This window comes from Musca autumnalis, unplaced genomic scaffold (assembly GCF_047663935.1).
Source record: "Musca autumnalis isolate F117 unplaced genomic scaffold, ASM4766393v1 scaffold_5, whole genome shotgun sequence".
Classification (NCBI taxonomy): domain Eukaryota; kingdom Metazoa; phylum Arthropoda; class Insecta; order Diptera; family Muscidae; genus Musca; species Musca autumnalis.
In genome coordinates, this window is record NW_027412088.1 from 71,644,936 (window position 1) to 71,668,622 (window position 23,687).

Here is a 23,687-nt window from a genome sequence, read left to right on the forward strand (position 1 = left end):
TCAAGAGCTCTCCATCTTTTTACAGTAGGCAGGCCTCAAGAAGTATTTTACTGCCTACAAAAATGCTTCTTCTGTCTATGGAAGACCCATTAGGCCTTCATCACACAAGACGTGTTTATTTGCCTATAGAAGCATAAAGAAGTTTATATCTGTCTATAAAAAAACCACAAAAAGTCTTCACATTTCTATAGAAGATCTGCAAAATTCTTCATCTGCCTAGAAACGACCGCAAAAGCACTACGTCTGCCTATTGCAGTCTCAAGAGGTCTTCGTAGATTTATAGAAGACCTCGAAAGGTCTTTTTTCGGTCTATATAAGACTAAGGAAGTCTTAATGGGTCCTTAGAAGACCTCGACAGGTCTTTATTGTTCTACAGAAGACATAAAGTGTTATTTCTCTGTCTATATAAGACCTCAGGAAGTATTTCTCTGCCGCTAAAATAGGTCTTTGTCTATTTATTGAAGATCTACTTATTGAAGCGTCAAGAGGTCTGTATCGGTCTGTATCAAGATGTTCTTATCTGTCCATGAAAGCTGTGTATAGAATACCTCAGAGATTTTCGTTGGTCTACAGAAGACCTCAAGGGTTGTTTTTCTGTCTATAGAAGACCTCAGGAAGTCTTTTTCTGTCTATAGAAGTGATCTTCATCTATCTACTGAAGATCGCTTAGGTCTTCATCGATTTATGGAGATATTTATTTGTCTATATATGCCTCAGGATGGCTTTCTATAAAAGACCTCACAAGGTCTTCATCTGTCTATTGACGACTTCAAGCGGTCTTAATTTGTCTTTTATCCATAGAGGTCTTCTTCTCCTCAAGAAGTCTTCCGCTGTCTATAACCAACCTCAAAGCGTTTTCAGCTGTCTACGAAGTCCTCCAAAAATCTTTGCCTGTCTATAACGCACCTCTTCTCAAGAGGTCTTCATTTGTCTACAAAAGCCCTTAGGATTTCTTCGTCAATCTATAACATACCTCAGTAGGCCTTTATCTGTCTATAAAAGACTTTTAGAGGCTCCACCTGTCTATAAGAGGCCTTAAGAAGTTGTGACTACTACTGCTTCTAGAGGTATTCAACTTTGATAGTCAGATGAATATCTCTAAAAGCTTAAGAGGTCTTGCGTTATATACAGAAAGGCCTTAAGAAGTCGTCATATGTCTAGACAAAGCTTTTAGAGGTTTCATCTGTCTATATACTGCTTCTAGAGGTATTCATCTGACTATCAAATAGCTTAAGAGGTTTTCAGTTATATACAGAATAACTCAGGACGTCTTCATCTGTCTATAACGTACCTCAGAAATACATTCGTCTGTTTCAAAATACCTAAAGAGAGGTTCTCCTGTCCATAAAAAACTTCACGATGTTTTCTGCAGCCTGTGTAGGTTTAAAGAAGTCTTCATCTTTTTCATGATTCATCTTATTAATGTCTTTTCAAGTTTTTATTTCTAATTACAAATAAAATGTTTCGAATCACAAATGGAATAATTCGAATTACAAATGGAATAATTCAAATTACTTGTTAAATAATGCGAATTATTCTTAATGAAATAAATCGAATTTCAAATAGAATGTAGCGAATTATAAATTAAATGTTTCGAATTACATATGCAATTCTCGAATTGCAACTAAAATGTTTCGAACTACATTGAAGAGAAAATTATTTGATACATGAATTTGAAAGATAATAATTCGAATTAAAAATGGAATATTATACCCTCCACCATATGGAGGGTATAATTAAATTTGTCATTCCGTTTGTAACACATCGAAATATTCGTCGGAGACCCTATAAAGTATATATATTATTGATCAGCATAAAATTCTATGTCGATTTGACCATGTCCGTCTGTCTGTCCGTCCGTCCGTCCGTCCGTCAGTCTGTCTGTCTGTTGAAATCAAGATACAGCTCGCAATTTTAAAGATAGAGAGTCAAAATTTGGTACAGAAGTTGCTATTACTTGCAAGATGGTTGGTATTGAAAATGGGATACATCGGTCCACGTTTTGATATAGCCCCCATAGAACGGTACCTCCCGATTTTCGGTATTTTTAAGGTTTAAGCTTCATTATCACACCGAAATGGCTGAAATTTGGTACGCAGTCTTCTTTAGGGGTATAAAACTTTCTCCCAGAATTTGGTCGGTGTCGGTACATACCTTCATATAGCCCCCATAGAATGGTACCTCCCGTTTTTCGGTATTTTGAAGGTTTTCGCTTCATTATCACACCGAAATGGCTGAAATTTGGTACGTAGTCTTCTTTAGGGGTATAAAACTTTCCCCTACAATTTTGTCGGTATCGGTCCACACCTTTATATAGCCCCTATAGAACGGTACCTCCCGATTTTCGGTATTTTGAAGGTTTTAGCTTCATTATCCTACCAAAATGGCTGAAATTTGGTACGTAGTCTTCTTTAGGGGTACAAAACTTTCTCCCAGAATTTGGTCGGTGTCGGTCCATACCTTCATATAGCCCCCACAGAACGGTACCTCCCGTTTTTCGGTATTTTGAAGGTTTTCGCTTCATTATCACACCGAAATGGCTGAAATTTGGTACGTAGTCTTCTTTAGGGATATAAAACTTTCCCCTAGAATTTTGTTGGTATCGGTCCACACCTTCATATAGCCCCCATAAAACGGTACCTCCCGATTTTCGGTATTTTGAAGGTTTTAGCTTCATTATCCTACCAAAATGGCTGAAATTTGGCACGTAGTCTTCTTAAGGGGTACAAAACTTTCTCCCAGAGTTTTGTCGGTGTCGGTCCATGTCTTCATATAGCCCCCATAGGCCGGTACCTCCCGAATTTCGGTATTTTGAAGGTTGTGTCCTCAATATTCCACCGAAATGGCTGAAATTTGGTATTTAGACTTCGTTGGGGGTACTCAAACTTCCCCTTTAAATTTGTCGGTATAGGTTCACGCCTTTATATAGCCCCCATGGAAAGGTACCTCCCGATTTTTCGTGTTTTGAAGGTTGGGTCTTCAATATTCCACCAAAATGGCTGAAATTTGGTATTTAGTCTTCAATGTAATATAAAACTGTTCGCCAGAAATATGTCTGCACAGGTCCACTCTTTCATATTGCCCCATTTCTGACTAAAATTCGTCGGTATAGGTCCACGTTTCGATATAGCCCCCATAGAACGGTACCTCCCGATTTTCGTAATACTGAAGACTGCGACGTCAATATCCAACCGAAATGGCTGAAATTCGTTATTTCGTCTTCCAAGAGTAATAAAATATTCCAGAAGAGTATTATCAGTATAGGTCCACGTCTTCCTATATCCCCATAGAAGCGTACTTCTTGACTTTCGGTATTTTTTAAGTTTTAACCACATTCTCTTACCGAAATATAAGAAATTTGGTATTTAGTCTTCTTTGAGCCTAAAAACTTTCCGTAAGAAATTTGTCGGTATAGATCGACGTTTTGAAGTAGCCCCCAAAGAATGGTGCCTCACATTGTTTTACCGAAATTGCTGAAATTTAGTATTAAGTCTTCTTCATACACGAAAGGAAACAAATTATTCCATTTTACTTCAATACAACTTGTGGTGGAGGGTATAACAAGTTCGGCCCGGCCGAACTTAACGCCGTTCTTACTTGTTTGAATTACAAATGGAAAAGTTCTAATTACAAATAGAATTCTCGAATTCCGCATGAAATGTCACAAATTACAACTATAATGATACGAATTACAGCCCTGTTCCTTTACGTTCAAGAATCTTCAAGTTTTACAACTTTTTACTCGAAAAGCGTTCTGTATGGTCTCTGACCATACTTATGAGCAGCACTGTAAAGTTATTTTCTTCCAAATTGATTAGCGGTCCGCACTATGTACATTTTTACATATATACACATATACAAACAAACTGCGGCCGCTAACTATCAACCTATTGCTCTCCTTCCAATGAATCCTGGAATTTGTCAACATTAAAAGCCGTACAAAGAGCAGCGATAATTCAGTCCGTCATCAACCTTAAAATCGTGCGATCGTGATACAAGTTACAGTCAACAAATACAAGTTACATTCAACATCAAAACGATACACTTATCCTTGTTGAACATAAAATTTCACATAAAACAAAAGTTATAAAACATTACATTTGTAAATACGCACAAAAAACATTGAACATAAAGTTAGTTTTAACATACATTGAATTATCACGCAAAATAAAACCAAACACTTGAAATTAGAAAACATAAAATACCTACTTATTATTTACAAATAAAAAAGGCAAAGGGTTTGTAAATAAACATTTGGTCCATTGCGAGCCAGATAGTGTTTTTATAAATTAATTAAAAAGTGCAAAAAGTGATTTGTGAGACAAAAAAACTACAAAATTAAAAAAATAATAATTTTCAATCATAAAATAAATAGTTCTTCATATTTAAAAAGTGAACTTGAACACCTGGTTCATTCCTGTGAACACTTACATATTGAACAACTAAAAGAAAATAATCAAAACAAACAATACCAATTAGCAAACGAGTGACAGTTAATAAATAATTTAGTGGAAAAATTAACAAAATTACATACAAACAGTGTTACAACAGTACAAAAACAACAAAAAAGACATTTTGGAATAAAAATAGTGACAGTGATAAAGGTGAAAAACGAAAAATGTCAAACAAAAGTGTTCCAATAAGAGTGAGAAAAAGCCGGTAAAATTACATTTAAATACAACAACAATACGAACAAGTGATATTTTGGAAACATCCAGTGCACAACAACAACAAACATAGAAACATATTGTGATATTGTGGGAGAAGTGAGAAAAGAAACAATAAAAAAAGACCCCAACATACAGTGGTCCCAGTGATTATTATCAAAAAATTTAAAATCAATTAAATATTTAATTAAATATTGAAACACACAAAAATACAACAACATACTGTGAATTACAACAACAAATACAAGATCTACAAAATCTACAGTGGGCCACAGATAAAACAAACAGTGAAACCAAATGACAAAAACGACATAATTTTGGTGAACAATACAATTACATTATCAAAAAGTGGAACATAGCAACAACAAATAGTGAAACAGGACAGTGGAACATTGTGAAAAACAACAAATAAATAAGAAAAACAGAACTTTGGCACATTTTTACAACAAAACAAATCAACAAAATTCAACAATTAATTATCGGTCGGCTCGGGCAAATAACAATTACAAACCAACAACAACAACACAAGGCGCCAAAACAGAGAGGAAGAAGAAGCACTGGACACAACACCAGGGTAAAAACACACAGACACACTCCCAACTATACACAGAGAGTCAAAGTGAGTACCAATGAGTTTTTTTGTGCTTTGAAAGCGTGGAAAGGACTACAGGGTGCGGCGAAATTTGACACCGACACTGTACCTTAAAGATTAAAACGCTATAAAACATACAATTTGACATCCTTTGACCCTAGTTTAACAACATTTTGCAACCAAGGACTGATGTTGACCCTTTCTTTGTTCGTGGGAATACACAAATACGTCCACACTTTTACACATACATACACGACTCTCTATTTCTCTCCTTGAATATTTGGAAAATTTGGAAATTTCTTCCAAAAATTGGGAAATTACCAGTGTGTTTTCAAAGGGAGATAATTTTACTGGAAAAATTGGAACATTTGGAAAGAAATATACTCTCTTTCCTCTCTTCCTAATCTCAAGATCTGTCCGTTTACAGTGGGACCTTTATGAAGTTGACCCGCCATATTTAAACTTTTTCTACATTACACGTTTGTGGAGCCATAGTGGAGAAAAACATTTCATATTGCCACGTACACTTTACAAATCAATTCTCTTTGAAATTATTGATTTTTTGGAAATTACTGTTTTTTTTAAATCTTGCTATCTCATTTTTTGGGAATATTCTCTTTATACACAACAAGCGTTTTTTGCAATTTGGCGCAAATTTGTGGCGTCATAATTGTGACACAATAATTTACATAAGCATAGTAGACATTTTGGAGAATATTTTACACAACAACTACAATACAAACATACATAGCGTTTATATGCAAATTTTGGCGCAACCTTTTGGCGTCATCATTTAATAAGCATAACCTTGCAATTTTTACATATATTTTTGTGGAAATTTTTTGGAAAAAATCGCCGTTTATCCAAGACTCATACATAACCCTACAAAATATTTTACATAAAGACACAGACACATCTGAACATTGTTAAATATTTGTACATAATCACATCAATTTTGGGAATTTTTGGAACGATTTGGCGCAAATAAAACACATATCAAGGAAGTAGACGCTTTTGGTGGACAAGCGCTAAAATACTTTGAGGTTAACTAACCACAAAAATGTGAGCATTTTTTACAAAGCATTTGGTAAACATACAAGCGCAGTGATTTGTAGGTTAACTAACCTTAAAACATTTACCTAAACATTTTTCTATACATTTCTTTGAAAACACTTAACCTGAATTTACACAACTATTTGAAAACTTTTGAACAATTTTTTGAATTCTTGCTGATGGAAATTTTTGTTCTTGATACAAAATATTTTCATCTTTCTTGAATTCTTATGCTGAAACATTTTACTGTGATTTTTTACAACATATTGCTGCAATTTTTTCTTCGGAAAGTAAAATAACTTTAAACTTTGCTGAAATATTTTACATTTGACCCAAATCATTCTTCTGTTGGAAATAATTGGAGTTTTTTAAATTTTTTGCTGAAAATTTTCTACCGACTCAAAAATTTGGTCCGATTGCAACATTTTGCTGGGATTCTTAACATTTTCTGATTTGATTATTGTCTGGTTTCAACTCTACATTATACTGTTTTTTGAACTTTAACAAATTATAAAATCCTCCTAACAAAGGAATTAAGTGATTTTATTGTACTTTGGTACACGACTCTTTGAAAATTATAATTTCTTCTGTGCAACCCAACACACCTTTTCTAGTCGAATATTTTTTTGATTGGAATTTTTCTGTTTATGATTCTTTTTGCTATCGTTTCTTGAATTTGCATAATATCTTTTGTGGAAAAGCATTTTTATAAGATTTCTTACTCAACTAAATAATTACCAGCGGTTTTATTATCCAACTTTTTGACTCATTTCCTGGCTTTTCGTTTGGAAATATTTGTTATCAAATACTTTTATTTGCTGTCGACTCCTCGGCTCTCCACAAAATTAGATCCTTTTGTCGTCAAGTCAATTTATTTGGGAAGTAACAACAAAGATTTTGCAAAGACAAAATTCTTGATTTGGTTTAAAGACCCAATAAAAATAATACTTTGTCCTCGTAAAGGGCAACTTTGTCAAACCTTTGTAAAACAAAAATTTGTTCTAAAGTCTGACCCTCATTACCATAAGGATGGATAAAGCTAAGTGCTCAAAATTTGCAAACTGCGTTAATGACTTGCAGGATTACGTTTCAATTTTAAGCATTGCTAACACTGATGACGACATACATACCATGGAGGCATCACGAGTGGAACTTAACTCTTTTTACGACCAAGTAAAGAAAGCTTATGTGGAATGCCGCGATTATGAGCCAGAAGAGGGACAAAAACCAATCGATAAAAACCAGCTGAGGGAACATTACTTAGAGGTTATTGATATTTATAAGAAGGCGATTGCAGCAGTCAATGGACAAATTCAGACGCTAAAGCAGAAGGAATCAGAGGAGAAAATAAAACGAGAGACCCTGTTGGCACAGAAGCAAATCGATTCAACACCAATTTCAAGATTACCAGCATGTGACACAGACGTTTTCAAGGGAGGCTATAATGCTTGGCCGAGTTTCCGTGACTTATTTACCGCAATCTACATAAAAGGCTCCAAATTGAGTAATGTCGAGAAATATTTTCATTTGACTCAGAAGACTGCTGGCGAAGCAAGAGAATTAATAAGCCATGTTCCTCTTACAAATGATGGTTTTGAGCTAGCTTGGAAGATTTTAACCGACAGATATGAAAATAAGAGGATGCAGGTGAACGAGCAACTGAAAATTTTATTCAATTTACCAAATGTTACTTCCGACTCAAGCCACAGCATTCAAAAGTTACAGAGAACGGTGAATAGCTGCATCCAAACTCTGGAAACTCTAAAGGTCGAAGTTTCAGGATGGGACCCAATATTAGTATATATTTGTTCCAGCAAACTTCCAAGAACATTTTTAGAAGAATTCGAGAATACTCTTGAAGATTGTAAGACACTGCCAACGTGGAACGGTTTTAATAATTTTTTGACCCACAAATTCAAAACTTTGGAATCGGTCGGAAATATAATGCCAAGTTTTTCGAAACAAAATCAACAAACTCCATACAGACAAGATAATTCGAAGAAAATGAAGTTCACAAGCAGCTTTCAAACTAATATAAATCAGAATGTTCAGAGTTCAACGGGTAAATTAAATGCAAATGCTCCTCAGCAACCCAAGACACAATATCAAAATTCGTGTCAAATTTGCAAAGACAACCATTTTATACGAGATTGCCCACAGTTTCTGGCTAAAAACGTGAATGACCGGATTCATGTTGTGAAAATCTCACATCTTTGCTATAATTGCTTATCTGCTAATCACGGCGTGATAGAATGCAAAAGCCGTTTTGGATGCAGAACTTGTAATTTAAAACACCATACCTTGTTACACAAGGGAAAGGAGACCCTATCTGCAATACAAACTACAGTTCAAGAGGAAGCACGACCTAGTACCAGTGCTACTGCTCTCACTACACTTATACAGTCCACAACAAATCAAGAACCAGAAAATATTACAACCTTGACTCTCCAGGATGGTGGAAATAGAGATCAACATCCCGGAGACACTTTACTTTTCACAGCCATAGTGCAAATTGAGGCAAATGGTCATTTTTATGATGCACGTGCGATAATCGACTCTGGATCACAATCCACGTTCATTACAGAGAAGTTAAAAAATCGTTTAAGTTTGCCAACTAAACGAAATCTTGTTCATGTTACTGGAATAAACCAACTCATTTCGGAAACTTCTGCTAAAGCATACGTTTTTAAACTACGATCTAGATTTGACCCAAATTTTAAATTGGAAGTTTGGGCCCCAGTTTTGAAATCTTTGCCTTCAAATTTACCACCATATACCTTAGAAAAAACACAAATGCGCGATGCTACGAACTTGGAGTTAGCAGACCCGAAATTTTACGTCAGCCAACCAGTTGATCTCCTAATAGGGATGGACATAGGACCCCTTATATTTACTATTGGAGCACCTATGAAGTCAATTGGATCCCTTTTGGCCCAAAAAACAGTTTTTGGATGGATAATTGGCGGACCCTTGCAGGATGAAATTCAAAAGAAGAGACAAATATCACTTTGCAACACCATATCAATTGAGAAAATTTTAACACGTTTTTGGGAGGTGGAGGATACCCCAAAACAGGTTTTGAGATCAGATGAAGATGCATTTTGTGAGAAAAACTACTTGGAGACTACTAAAAGGAACACGGAATGACGATACATAGTGACCCTCCCCTTTAAAAAATGCGAAGAACTTGGAGACTCAAGAAATATTGCTCTAGCTCAATTTTATCGGATGGAAAGAAAGCTCATGAAGACCCCAGAAATTAAGGAATTATATGATAGTACAATTCTTGAATACCTTGAGCTGGGACACATGAGGAAAATTTCTCCAAGTGATATCACCAAGACTCCAAATTACTATCTACCGCACCATGCAGTAATTAGACCCGAAAAGATTACTTCAAAATTGCGTGTAGTTTTCAATGCATCATGTCCCACTTCAAATAAAAGAAGTCTGAATGATAACTTGTATGCTGGTCCAGTTTTACAGCAAGACATCGTGTTGCAAGTATTGAAGTGGAGATTTTTCCGATACGTTTATAATGCCGACGTTACCAAGATGTACAGGCAGATATTATTGGATCCTACTCAAACAAAATTTCAAAGAATATTATTCAGGAAATCTCCGTCTGACCCCATAGAGGATTACGAATTACAAACTGTTACCTTTGGCGTAAACTGCGCACCCTTCTTGGCGCTTAGAACACTTATACAATTAGCTGAAGATACAAAAGACACATACCCAATTGCCTCGAAAGTTATTTTGGAAAACTTATACGTTGACGACGTTCTAGCAGGAGGTCATTCAATAGAAGATACTATTAAATCTCGCAAAGAGTTAACGGCTGCTATGGAATCGGCTGGCTTTGAGCTGATGAAATGGACAGCTAACGACCCAAAAATAATAAAGGATATGGCCAAAGAACAACTAAATCCAGTTAATTCACTCGATATTTCCGATGATGCCTCCACAAAGACACTTGGAACAAAATGGAATATTTCTGGTGATTATTTCTCGTTCACACAACCCACAATGGAGATTAAAACATCTTACACAAAAAGAGAAGTCCTATCGACAATTGCCAAACTGTTCGACCCTTGTGGGTGGCTTGCTCCCATTGTAGTTGTCGCCAAATTAGTGATGCAGCAGATTTGGTTGGACAAGATTAACTGGGATGACATATTGAAAGCAATTACTATGATGAACTGGCAGAACTTTGTTAAGAATAGTAGAGACATTGAACACTTAAAGATTCCTCGGTGGATAAATTACTCTCCAGACAACGACGTGGAAATTCACGGATTCTGTGATGCGTCTGAGAGCGCATATGCTGCAGCTTTATACATCAGAACCCGAGACACAAATAATGAAATAAAAACATCTTTGTTAACTGCTAAGACACGAGTTGCCCCAATTAAGAAAATTTCACTTCCCAGACTCGAACTTTGTGGAGCTGTTCTTTTGTCAAAATTGGTATCAACAATATTAAGCAATCTCCAAATTTCAAAGTTTAACGTTCACTTTTGGACAGACTCAACCATTGTCCTCGCCTGGCTGAGAAAACCCCCTTGCCACTGGTCAACGTTTGTGGGAAACCGTGTATCTGAAATTTTAGAAAATGTTGGAATAGAGAATTGGGCCCACGTTGATTCTAAGGATAACCCAGCGGACATTGCTAGTCGTGGGTGCTCACCCAACGAGCTTAGTAATTACCAACTCTGGTGGACTGGACCAGATTGGTTAAAATTACCGAAAAATAGTTGGCGATCGAAAGAAATTTGCGAAGTTACACTGGAAGCAAAAACATCGAAAGTGCTGATGTTAAATATGGAAGAAATGACGGAAAAAGACCCCATGAGAAACATATCTTCGTTAACAAGAGTATACAGAGCATATGCGCAAGCACTCAGATTTTGGAAAAACACCCTTGTTTGTAGACAAAACCCTCTAACTTCTGAAGTTGAACTTACTGCTGATGAAATTCAGGGCGGCAAACGTGCCAGTATAATTCGCACCCAACGGTTCTTTTTCCCAGAAGAGTTTCAAGCATTAGAGAAAAGATCTAGAATTCCTGCAAAGAGTCCTTTGCTATCTTTTAACCCATACTTAGATCCAAAGGGTATTATGCGAGCTCATGGTAGACTGGTTCAATCGCCAGCACTCACTTTCGAAGAACGACACCCAATCATTCTTCCGCACAATGCGAGATTTACTACTTTACTAGTCGAACACACTCACAAGGTGACTTTACACGGTGGGAACCAATTGATGTTGAGAGTTTTGAGATCCGGTTTTTGCATACCCAGACTCAAATCACTGATCAAAAAGACTATTCGGAATTGCCGAGTCTGCATTCTGTATAAGCGACGAACAGAAAATCAAATTATGGCTTCACTCCCACCAGAAAGAACTTTGCTATCTAGACCCTTTACTAACACTGGCGTAGATTTTGCGGGACCCTTCAGCATACGAAATTTTACGGGAAGAGCATGTCTTATTACAAAGGGATATGTCTGCCTTTTCGTATGCTTTGCTACGAAAGCCATACACCTCGAACCAACTAGTGACCTCTCGACTCAGTCATTTCTAGCGGCATTCTCCAGATTTATTAGTAGACGTGGATGCCCTTCTTGTGTATACTCCGACAACGGAACCGATTTTGTTGGAGCAGTCGATGTCCTAAAGAAAGACAGACTCTTGTTCATGAAAGAATTACAAAATAAATCGATTGTACAAAATTCCCATCAAAATCTCGATTGGAAGTTTATTCCACCCGGCGCTCCACACATGGGCGGTTTGTGGGAGGCCGGCGTGAAGTCTTTCAAGACACATTTGAAGAAATGCATACCAAAAATGACTTTTACCTTCGAAGAATTTTCCACAATTTTGTCGAAAATCGAAGCTTGTCTTAATTCAAGACCCTTGAGTCCAGCTAGTGAGGATCCTAGCGATTTGTCGCCTCTGACCCCAGGTCACTTCTTAATCGGTACACCAATTTTAGCCCCTCCCGAACCCGATGTTTCAGACCAAGATGTTAGCCTTGTCAATAGATGGAAACGCTTGAAAATTATCTCCCAATATTTTTGTAATAGATGGAAAACTGAATATCTGCATGAGCTCCATCGACGTACTAAATGGAAGTATCAACAAGACAATCTTAAGGAGGGTGATTTAATTGTACTTAAGGATGAACGTTCAGCTCCAACTGATTGGAAGTTAGGACGAATTATAAAGACCCACCAGGGAATCGACCAAAACGTAAGAGTGGTAGACATAAAGACTGCTGGTGGTAACATCAGCCGACCCATAACGAAGGTGGTCAAGCTATTTTCCGACTAATTAGTCGGACCCCTTTTTTTAAAAAAAGAACATTGTACTGCTTCTCGTTTTTTTCCAGATTGCAGCATACCAATACGCAACCTGCCAGTCAACTAGAAGGATGATTTAAGCACTGAGTCTTGGGGGCGGAGAATGTATGGTCTCTGACCATACTTATGAGCAGCACTGTAAAGTTATTTTCTTCCAAATTGATTAGCGGTCCGCACTATGTACATTTTTACATATATACACATATACAAACAAACTGCGGCCGCTAACTATCAACCTATTGCTCTCCTTCCAATGAATCCTGGAATTTGTCAACATTAAAAGCCGTACAAAGAGCAGCGATAATTCAGTCCGTCATCAACCTTAAAATCGTGCGATCGTGATACAAGTTACAGTCAACAAATACAAGTTACATTCAACATCAAAACGATACACTTATCCTTGTTGAACATAAAATTTCACATAAAACAAAAGTTATAAAACATTACATTTGTAAATACGCACAAAAAACATTGAACATAAAGTTAGTTTTAACATACATTGAATTATCACGCAAAATAAAACCAAACACTTGAAATTAGAAAACATAAAATACCTACTTATTATTTACAAATAAAAAAGGCAAAGGGTTTGTAAATAAACACGTTCCTTTACTTCAGACACAATACAATTCATATGGGAGCAGTTTTCAACTTTTACTACTTTTGCCGGTTTTACCATTTTCAGAAGTAAAGGAACAGACCATACATCTCATTTGTTTCTGGGATTCAAATTTTTCTTACTAAATTATTGGCAACTCTAACGATCTCCCATAATAAAGTTAACTCCACACTGAACATACCCCTTGAACACTAAAACACAGAGAACAATACCGGAAGAGAGTCCAGAGAGCTAAAATTGTATCTTTCATGAGCGCAGTGTGTCAGGTGTGTGTGAGTGTTAAACGCATGTTGATTTAACGTAGATACTTTTCACACAGATACATTTGGTGTTGTTGTTTCATTGTTGTTCGAAACCCCACACATAAACAATCGGGCAGCTAACGCGAGTATTGACTGCACAAGGCAAGACAAGTAATGATCAACAATATTCGAAATATTGCCATATTAGTTGTATTTTAAGAGTCGTACTTTGTGGTTGTTGTAAGCGCGTGAAACGCAACTAACCAAAAATAATAAAACAAAATATAAATAAATAAACAATAAATAACTTTAATATAAATGAATGTTTTTGTTCATTAAAGAAACAAACCAATTGGAAAGAAAGTAATGATAAAATAGAAAATACAAAACAAATGAATAAAAAATTGCTACAAATTTAGAAAAATAAAAAAAATTGAAAAAAGCAGAAAACACAAACAAGAAAGGAAAATTGAAAAAAAGTAAATAAAAATAGCATACAATTTTTAAAATGCAATAAATATTTTTGAAATATTTTATTTAAGAAATATTAAAACATTTTGGTGTTGATGTGGAATTTTAACGAAAACCAAAATGTAAATTGTTGCTATTAGTGCATGAGAGTGTGTGTGTGCATGTGTTTGTAAAACTAAACGAACAAAAAAAAAAAAAACGTAAACGTTTTTTTTACAGTTATAATAAAATAAAACCTATCGATCGCTTGCCTGTTCGATTTGTGTGGTGCGTTCACATTCGTTTTGTTACCAATTTTTGCTGTGTGTTTTATCGTTTGTACGCGTCCGCCGTATTATGTTGACTTAAGTAAGGTTGAACAACGGTCACGGAATCCCCCTCGCTCGCGCTCTTCTGTTTTTATTTTGTTTTTTCCATTCAACACAACAAAACAATCAAGAACCAACAACTTTGCCTCGGAATTTATCCAAACCCCACAGCCCTCGTAGAGAGCGCTTCTTCGATCGTTCACTCGTCACAATTATTATGATTTCAAGTTTTGTCATCATCGTCGTCATTTTGAAGTGAATTTTTGTTTTAATATTATTGATGACAGTGTTTAAGCATTGAAAGCTAGAAGTCTAGAGAGAAAAAAAATTAACAAAAAGAAAATACATAAAAAATTCAGAAAAAAATACCTGTTACCACAAAAAAAAGATATACATAAGTGTGTGTTTATGTTTTGTTTGGTTCCAAACTCTCTAAATGCCATAATTTGCCGTTTTTCTACTGTTTGGATACATGAATGGATCGGATCTCTCCCTCTCACATAACAATCATCACATTCTACTACTCCAACAATATTTTTTTTGTTCAACACTCACCAATACAAACAACCCGCAAAAAATCATTTAAATTTTAATTGAAAAAAAGAAGTACGAAATACAATATAACTGAGAAATGCTGGTAAAGTGAAACAGCACAAATACAAATAATACAAAAAAAAAAAAAAGAAAAATAATAAATTAACAAAAACCAAACCTCAACTACAACAAAAGCAACAACGTGCTAAGTTAATATTTTCACTTTTTTCGCCAATTTTTGTGTGATCTTCGTCGAATATGATGTTTGTGTGTGGCTTGTGAAAATTTATAATTTATGTTTTTAGAAATTTCTTCGCATTTTTCGTGTTTTTGCCATATTTTGGCTTAAAATATTATCATTGTTGTGATCTTTTGATTTTATCTGCTTGTTGTGTTTGTTATTGTTTTTATTTGGGGAGTTAAACAATAAGATGCTGTAGTTGGATTCAAAGTGAAAATAAAGGTAATTATTTAAAATAATATTTTGAATTTTAGGTTTTCTACAATGAAATATTTTCTTACATGTCCAACAGAGTAAACTGAAAAATGGCAAGAGTTATAAGTAGGTGCTTACACCTGGGAAGTTTTTGCGGTTTCTGAAACTACGATGTTTATAAATAGATGAGACAAATTAAAAAAATCGCCAGAGGCATTTTCATATAAATCGCCGTCAAAGTTTACATTTTTAGGGCTTTTTTAGGGTTTCACGAGTTTGCTGGGAAACCGCAAGCCCTATCGAAATGGGATTAAATAGAAGTGAACATTCTCTACAAGATTGACCTTAATGGTATTTTCGTAGGTTTAACCATTTTTGAGATATAGAAATTCAAATTGGGACAATGTACTGACTGTATGTCCCCCTATAAAACAATGTCATGCAGGGTGCACCTGGGAAGTTTTTGCGGATTCTGAAACAGCAATGTTCATACATGAGAAAAATCCAAAAACAAGAAAAAATCGATGGAGGGATTTGTAAAAAAATCGCGGTCAAAGTTCACATTTTTAGGTTTAATTTAGATTTTCGCGATTTTACTTGGAAACCGCAAGTGGTATCGAATTGAGGCTAAGGAACATGTTGTAGCTTAGAAAATCTCTAGAGGATTGACCTTTATGATTTGTTCCTAGCTTGTACCATTTTTGAGATATAGAAGTTCAGGCCACATTTTTAAGTTTTATTGTTAGATTTGCGCGATTTTGCTTAAAAACGGCAAGACTTATCGAAATGGCACCGAAGAATATCTTATAGCTGTGAACATTTTCTACAAGATTGGTTTTTTAATTTTTTCTTAGTATTTATTGTTTATAATCATTTTGAAGGATATGTCCCCATTAACAGATAAAGGTAGGGAAACATCAGACCTAAAGGAATGTTTCAGTTTTGACTAGAATTATTAAGTGTATACAACATGTTTAAATTTTTGCATCTTAACAAATATGTATTGTAATCACCTCAGCAAAATACTAGCCATATTTTCTGAATATTTGAGCTTCCTGCATCTTATCGTACCTATGTGTGACGTGCCGATCGAATTCGGTCTTAAAAGTGAGATCCCATATTAATAAGCTAAATGCAGAATCGGTCTGCACTCATTGATGTGACAAAAATCGCACATTGTAAAACATAGTTAAAACATAGTTATTTTAGTAAGTTTTACCGGTTCCATGTTTGGGGCTAACAAGGGTATACACAGCAGACTGACCCAACAAAATTTTCTTTTTGAACTCATACACCCTAATTTTTTCCATTTGATCCAAAAACCTTATTTATGAAATTTTATGGCGATTTTATAAAAATTCACCTTTAGCCCCATACAAATTACTATTTAAACAAAGACCGCTAGGTCGACAGGGGTTAACATTAACCGATCGCCATAAAATTTCATACGTACGGTTTCTGGATCAAATTGAAAAACGTAGGAGTTGGGAGTTTCAAACATTTTTACAGTGTTTTATTTAACTTGATTTGGTGTATGTTTAGTTCAAATCTACCCAGCAAACCAATCGTACCGACATCGTAATGAAATCGTAACAAATTCGGACGCTACGTCCGATGTCGAAAGTTGTATGAAGTGGTTGACATAATTTCGGAACGAAATGTCGGATTGAAATAGGAAGAAAATCCTTGGGAAATTCGGTAGGCTAATTTATTCCTTCGAATTTTCGCACAGAGTTCTGAAGGATTTCGGAATAATGTCGTATAAAAATCGGAGGTACCTTCCGAATCTTCGTAAAGATTTCTGAATAATGATTTTGGAATAATGTGGTATGAATATCGGAGGAAAACAATTTTCTCTGACGCCTCTTTTTTATAGATCAATGTTTCTTTGTTATGTTTTTTATAGGAAAATTGTAATTTCAAACGTTTCTAATGATTTTCACTGTTGTTAAAACAATGTAAACGTTGTGTACGAATATGTTGAGTCTATCAGCACTTATTATATTTATATTTAAAATATTTAAAAATTGTAGGTATATGCGAATTTTAAAACCAACCATTTTGTTTTTCGACAACTAACTAAAATGATTTTTTTAATCGAGCTTTATGATCTATAATGCAAGTGAAAAAGGAAAGTCGACGATTCGAACCCACACACCCACCACTATGTGGTGGTACAGGCTCTTCAGACATATCGGATGTGGAGCGGCTTCGTTGTCCTCGAACTTTTCTTCTTTCAAATGCATTTTTGTTTTATTTTTTTACAACAACAATGAGGATTTTGCCATTTAGTTGTGCTTTCATTACAAACGCTTAGCACTGCCTTTGAAAGTTATGAATTTGGCTCTGAACGCTAACACGCCGTGACAACACTTTTTTCCTGTGTTTTTCAAGGACGTGGGTTCAAACCCCAAACTGGCTCAGCTGATTTTATTTATTTGAAAATTTTTCCCTTTTTTAGGATATTTGGTTTGCTGGGCAGTAACTCATTTGCAGTTGACCAATCCAAAGCTTTGCGCACTTTTCAGATTTAGATGACAATACAGGAATATGAAACCAAAATCAATATGGGGTCTATTTTATTCCTATAGCCCCCATATAACGGTACCACCCTATTTCAGGTATTTTGAGGATTTTATTTTTAGCCCGAATTGGCTGTAATTTGGCATTTGGAGTTGCCAATGGTAAAGAAACTCTCTCACCAAAAATTGTGGGCATAAGTCCAGGGGCTCAATTCTCTTTCTATGAAAATGTGAAAAGAAAACTTTTATAAAGGAGAAAAATGTCGAATGAAAAAAATTATAAAGGAAATATTTTTTATTTCAAATTTTCATAGAACAGGAATCCAGCCCCTGGTTTTGGTATGTATAGCCACTATATAGCGGTACCACCCGATTTAAAGTATTTTGAGGATTTTATCTTCCTTTTTAGCCTGGATTAACTGTAACTTGACATTTGGATTTGCCAATGATACAGAAACTTCCCCACCAAAAAATGTGGACATAGGTCCGGGCTTTGGTATAGCCCGCATATAAAGGTACTACCTGATTTCTGGCGTTTCGAAGTTTAATCTACATTTTCGGCCTAAATTGTCTGTAATTTGGTTATGGGGTTCCATTGAAGGTGGAAGGGGCAAGTTGAGAGGAGAAGTTCGGAGGAGGGTGTTCTGTGGGGGTTGTTCGGAAAGGTAAAATCTATTTACTAAAAAATTAAAAATAAAAAATAAACTAATTAAAAAACTTAAGTTGCAGAGTTTAATTTATAAATGTACTAAAAACTAGAAAATATGTATTTTTTTAGCCTCAATAAGTATATTCTTCTTAATGATGAGATCTCTCCAATAAAACGATGGAATTAAATTGAAAATGGTGACAAAATTAAATGGCAATAAACTGCAAGCGAGAAAAATTATTTTCTAATTTTTAGCACATTCATTTATAATAAAAAACTGTAACTTAATTTTCTTATTTTATTTTAATTTTTTTTTTTGGGTCAGTATAATTAACTTACACTTTCATATGACCAAAATGAGCCTCATGAAAAAAGACCCCAAGTATGTTCAGTATAATTAACATACGGCATAATTAATATTCACTTTCATATGACCAAAATGAGCCTCATCAAAATAATGATTTTAGACCCTAAGTATGTTTAGATGAAATCCGTTTCAGATCAACTGATTCGGTCTAAAATTTGGCTGTCGTACTATTTTGTCTAAAATTAGATTAAGTCCACTTCTTCGGGTACCTCCACCACAAAAGTTCACAATTTTTCGCAACAATGGTGCGCAAGATTAATCTCGAAGAGTCTTATCAATTTGGTCCATACGATACACATCGTAATATTTCTACCAGACGTAGCTCAAGTTCGAATATTGACTATATCGATCCACTCATTCGGGTACCTCACACACAAAATTACGGTAAAAGTCAGTTTAAAACCTCCCCTCGAATCCTTTTGGTTTTTTGTGCAACAGGTTGTACTCGGAGGCCCTATTACGACGGTACTATTTCTGAGGAGCAGGTCCATGCTTCCTAAAAAAGCTATAAAACCCCTACAGTTTAACTTCAAAAATGCAGTTTAATGAATTTTCAAGGATCTTTTGGACATTTTTACTGCAGGTACTCCTTGTGGTCCTTTTCACAGCGATATTGTGTTTTTCGTAATCAAGTCCACGCTTCCTGATATAATGATCCAAGAGCTAAACTACTGAAATGACTGGTGACGAAAGGCCCACCAAAGGAATGACTCGCAAAGTAAGATCCGTTTCTAAAATATTGAATGCGGTCCATTCCTGCAGCTACATCCTCAGCAACAGGTTTGGGCTTTAATTTAAATCCATACTTTTTGTCGGCAAATTCCTACATTTAAAAAGGGACACAAAATGCTGAGAGAAAAAGATTTTGTTTGTGATCATCAGTTATTGGAGTTGAAGTATTGAGAATTCTGACGTGGTGTAAAAGGGTACGCAACACAACTTGATGTAAAAATTGCCCACTTAGCCAACAATTTTGAAATTTTATGTGGAAGAAGAAGCTGTGAACCAATATAGTCAGTATTCGAGGCAGATCATTGTCTGAATGATATATTACGATGTGCAAAGTTTACACCAAATCTGTTAATCTCTTCGAGAGTTATCGTGTGCACGACTTTAGCCAAAATTTTTGAATTCTTCGAACTTAAATTAATTACAGAGAAAATATTACAATGTACAAAATTTAGGACCCAATCTAACCAGACAGACAGACTATAACCAGCCAGACAGTCAGACGAACGGACAGGCCTAAATCGACAAATTGTCTGAAATGCGTTTCGTCTAGGGTTAGGTAATGGAAAGCAATAATCGATTTTTCGAGTTTTCGATTTTGGTATAAAATTAAAAATGCGACTTTTCGGTTGGGCGATTATTTCAATTATCTTAAAACTCGACTTTCCACTTTATCATAACCGGCAAGTCAACAATCTATGGATAGACTCGAAAATCGATCACAAGATAATCGATTATGCAATTTTCCTTCCAGCCAAAATCGAGTTTTGACTGCAAAAACTCGATTAATCGAAAGTCGACTTACCTATGCCTAGTTTCGTCCCAGCATTATTTCGATGAAACAGTAAAACTGCGATTAAGCTGAATTATATAATTGTTCCACTAATATCCCAGAAAGGACAAGGGATACTTCTCATCCGAATCCGAACGGCTAGTTTTACGACAACACTTGAAGAGAAGTTTTTCATGGCTAAATTACTCACGAAATGTCGCCAAACGTTACACTGAGGAGTATTTGGCCACCGTTGAATATTTGATTCTTCATGCCCTGGGAATCAAAATCGAGCAGTCAGTTCGCAAGGCGGCATTGCATACCAGTGCACCACGGTGAAACCCAAGCTGAATTCCTTTATAAATTTATACTACGGTTGTGTATAAATAAAACTAATTTATTTCAGTTTGTACTCAACGTTTCGTTGGATTGATTGGATTATTGAAAATCAATTAGTTTATTTTACATATTTCATGTTTCACAGGATTTTGTATAAATTAAAAAAAAATAATAACGAAAAAGGTTAAAAAATATTGAAAAAAAAAAATAATCTTAAAACTAAATTTTTAAATTATTGCAACCAAATATTGATGTTTCGTTGATTAAATTAGTGAGAAACAAACGGTTATATCGTGTGCCCCTATACCTTGTTTCCAGTGACTTCAAACAATTGTCAAAAGTTCTGGAAAATAAAAACTTTTTTGTGCGGAAACTTTTTATCGAATCACTTTATAATTAAGATTTTATGTAATCTTATGTAGAAACTCATTACGCTATGATATAGGGATTTGAGGTCGTAAAAATGTCATAACCCTACTGCTGATTTTATTGAATACCCTACTGCTGATTTTATTTCAGTTAAGCTTAAACTCTCTGTTAATTTTTTGTCGTCTTGGTATTTCTTTGAGACACTGATTTTTGTCTTGTCGTTGTTGTTAATTTTTTTGCAGGTAAGCAAGTAGACACTTTACTGACCATTTGTTATTTAAGCCAATATTTGTCTTCTTGTGCAGCTATTTTTGCAAAGTTTATTTTCAGTTGTGCGTTTCGTTCATTGTGTTTTTTCATTCGTTATTTCTTCTTTTTGTTCGCCTCAACTTCTTCTGTGTGTAAATAGAAAATCAAATTGAGTTTGCCTAGATACCTTTTTGAACTTCAGTCCACGTTCGAATTGTGGAATTTTTCTCTTTTAAAAATAAATTTGCAATGTGAAGACAAAAAAAAAAAAAAAAACAAGTAAACGTAGACAAAAAACCTAGAGCTAGAGTGAGAGACTACAATACATTATAGTATGTTGTCAATTTGCAGACAATTAATGTTATTTTTAAATTAAGCAAAATGAAATAGGCGAGAAGAAATATTTGTGCAAAAAAAAAAAAAAACAGAAAAAACTGTGGTTAAAGAAATATTTTGAAAAAGCTTAGCTCAGAGAAATAGTTTTAGAGTTGGTAACAAATGTATATAAAAACAATGGAAATATATTGTGAAGAAATTTGCTATTGTAGCGGTGATATTAATTAAGAAAAATTATTGTGAATGAATCCAAGATAATAACTTGGAAATTCCACATTTATTGCTCTTATATTTCTTGAAAAAAACTTCTCATGAGAAATCCATGATTATAGATTTAATGATCTTTAAACATCCTTACAAAATCCATGATAAGGCTCTCGTACTAAACTATTTCCCTCGCGCATTCCTGAAGGGACAATGGTAGGCTTCTCAATGAGTCCTGCCCGAATTTATATTGAACTTAAGTATATGGAACATTTAGTAGATATATTTATAATAATTGTTCCACAAACATCCCAGATGGGAGAAGGGAGACTTCTCTCATATCAATGAGTGCACCCCGATTTATATTAGCTCGATGATATGGGACCTACTGTTTATTGCCGAGTCCGAACGGCGTGTCCTAAGTTTTACATGGCTGAAATACTCAGGAAATGTCGCCAAAATCACTGAGGGGTATTTTGCCACCGTTAAAACTTTGATGTTGCATGGCCTGGGAATCGAACCCACTACTTTTAGCGTGCAAGGCGGGTGTGCATACCATTGCACCACGGTGGCACCCAGTAAGGATATTTTACATCACCGAAAATACTCAAGAAATGCGAATCAATATTACTTGAGTTGGGCAATCTAGTTCCCGGAGCGGATCGATATTTTTAGTTCCTTTTCCCAAAAAAACTAGTCCTTCATATAATTCCATATAGTTCCGAAACCGAAATAATTCAATGAGTCTTTCTCATTCATCGCTCTCTTTGTTTTCATCGTTTTGTGGATGGATTGACATAAAATTAATAAACTGAAGCGATGTAACCTGTACGTGATTTACGTTTAGGAAGAACGATGTAAGTGTGGAACTAAAGAAAGGAGATGAACTATATGCACGACAGGTACTATAAGAAATAAAGGAACTACAAGGACTAAAAATCTGCATATAGTTCCATAAACTCCTTGTTCGGAATAGTTGCTTGGAATTATTCGAATCGATCTTTCTATATAAAGGAGCTTAATGAACGAAAAATATGAATATGATCCATAAGCTCCGTGTTCGTAATTGTTCCTTGAACCTATTAGTTCCGCAACTACCCAACTCTAAACATTACGTTCCAGCACAGTTGAAAATTGTTGATGTTGTTTAGCCAGGGAACGAATCTAGCCATTCAACGTGCATGGCGACAATGGTATTATTTATTCATAAAAAATATTCGATTATTGAGAAGTTCGATCTTTCTAGTTCCTTTTCCCCAAAGGATTTAGTTCCTTAAAATCGTTTCATAGTTCCGAAAGCGGAAAAGTTCAATCAATCTTTTTTCTCTTTCATCATTATTCTTGTTTTCATCAAACGAAACGAACGAGAAAGATTGAAGTAGGTTTGGAATAAAAGGAAGGATATGAACTAAAGCAAATGCTGTATATGATTCCAATAGCTGTTTGCCCGCGCCATAGTTCCTTGGAACTAGTTCGTTCCGGAACTACTCAACGTTGAGGCGTTTCAGCACAGCTGAACTTTTTAGTTTTACATTATTAAGGCGAAGGTCATTTTATAGTGATTTTTGAATTAATTATCTTTCGTGTTGTGCTGTTAAGACCTAAGAGGTGCATTGAAAAATTGGGAGTTGACAGAAGTACTAGACATTCAACCAGTATGATGCGTTTCACGGGTGGTTAAGTCCGCCCATCAGACATATTAGAACGTTATTTTAGTGGGTAAACGAAGGCTTAGCTTGGAAATCAGCTTTTACATTCAAATCATACAAAAATTTTATATATTTTCTCTAGGAAAATATCATCGAGAAATTTGCGGTCATATGTCTACTAAACCATGAAACATTTTTGTTAAGATATTTAGGAG

The 23,687-nt window shown here is 35.1% G+C and overlaps 3 protein-coding genes across 3 annotated transcripts in view; all 3 read left to right on the top strand.

Annotated features, from left to right (window-relative positions):
- The first annotated feature begins 7,341 nt into the window (after positions 1 to 7,341).
- On the top strand, positions 7,342 to 9,459 carry LOC141386656 (uncharacterized). The gene has a single exon (XM_073955573.1). The coding sequence runs from the start codon at positions 7,342 to 7,344 to the stop codon at positions 9,457 to 9,459; it is 2,118 nt and encodes a 705-aa protein (XP_073811674.1).
- Positions 9,460 to 12,012: 2,553 nt separating this feature from the next.
- Positions 12,013 to 12,648, top strand: LOC141386657 (uncharacterized). The gene has a single exon (XM_073955575.1). The coding sequence runs from the start codon at positions 12,013 to 12,015 to the stop codon at positions 12,646 to 12,648; it is 636 nt and encodes a 211-aa protein (XP_073811676.1).
- Positions 12,649 to 13,623: 975 nt separating this feature from the next.
- conu (Rho GTPase-activating protein conundrum) overlaps positions 13,624 to 23,687 on the top strand; it is a 222,351-nt gene continuing 212,287 nt past the window's right edge. Inside the window, exon 1 of the mRNA XM_073957072.1 lies at positions 13,624 to 15,314. The gene's annotated coding sequence lies outside the window, so the exon portion shown is untranslated. The remainder of the gene's footprint in view (positions 15,315 to 23,687) is intronic.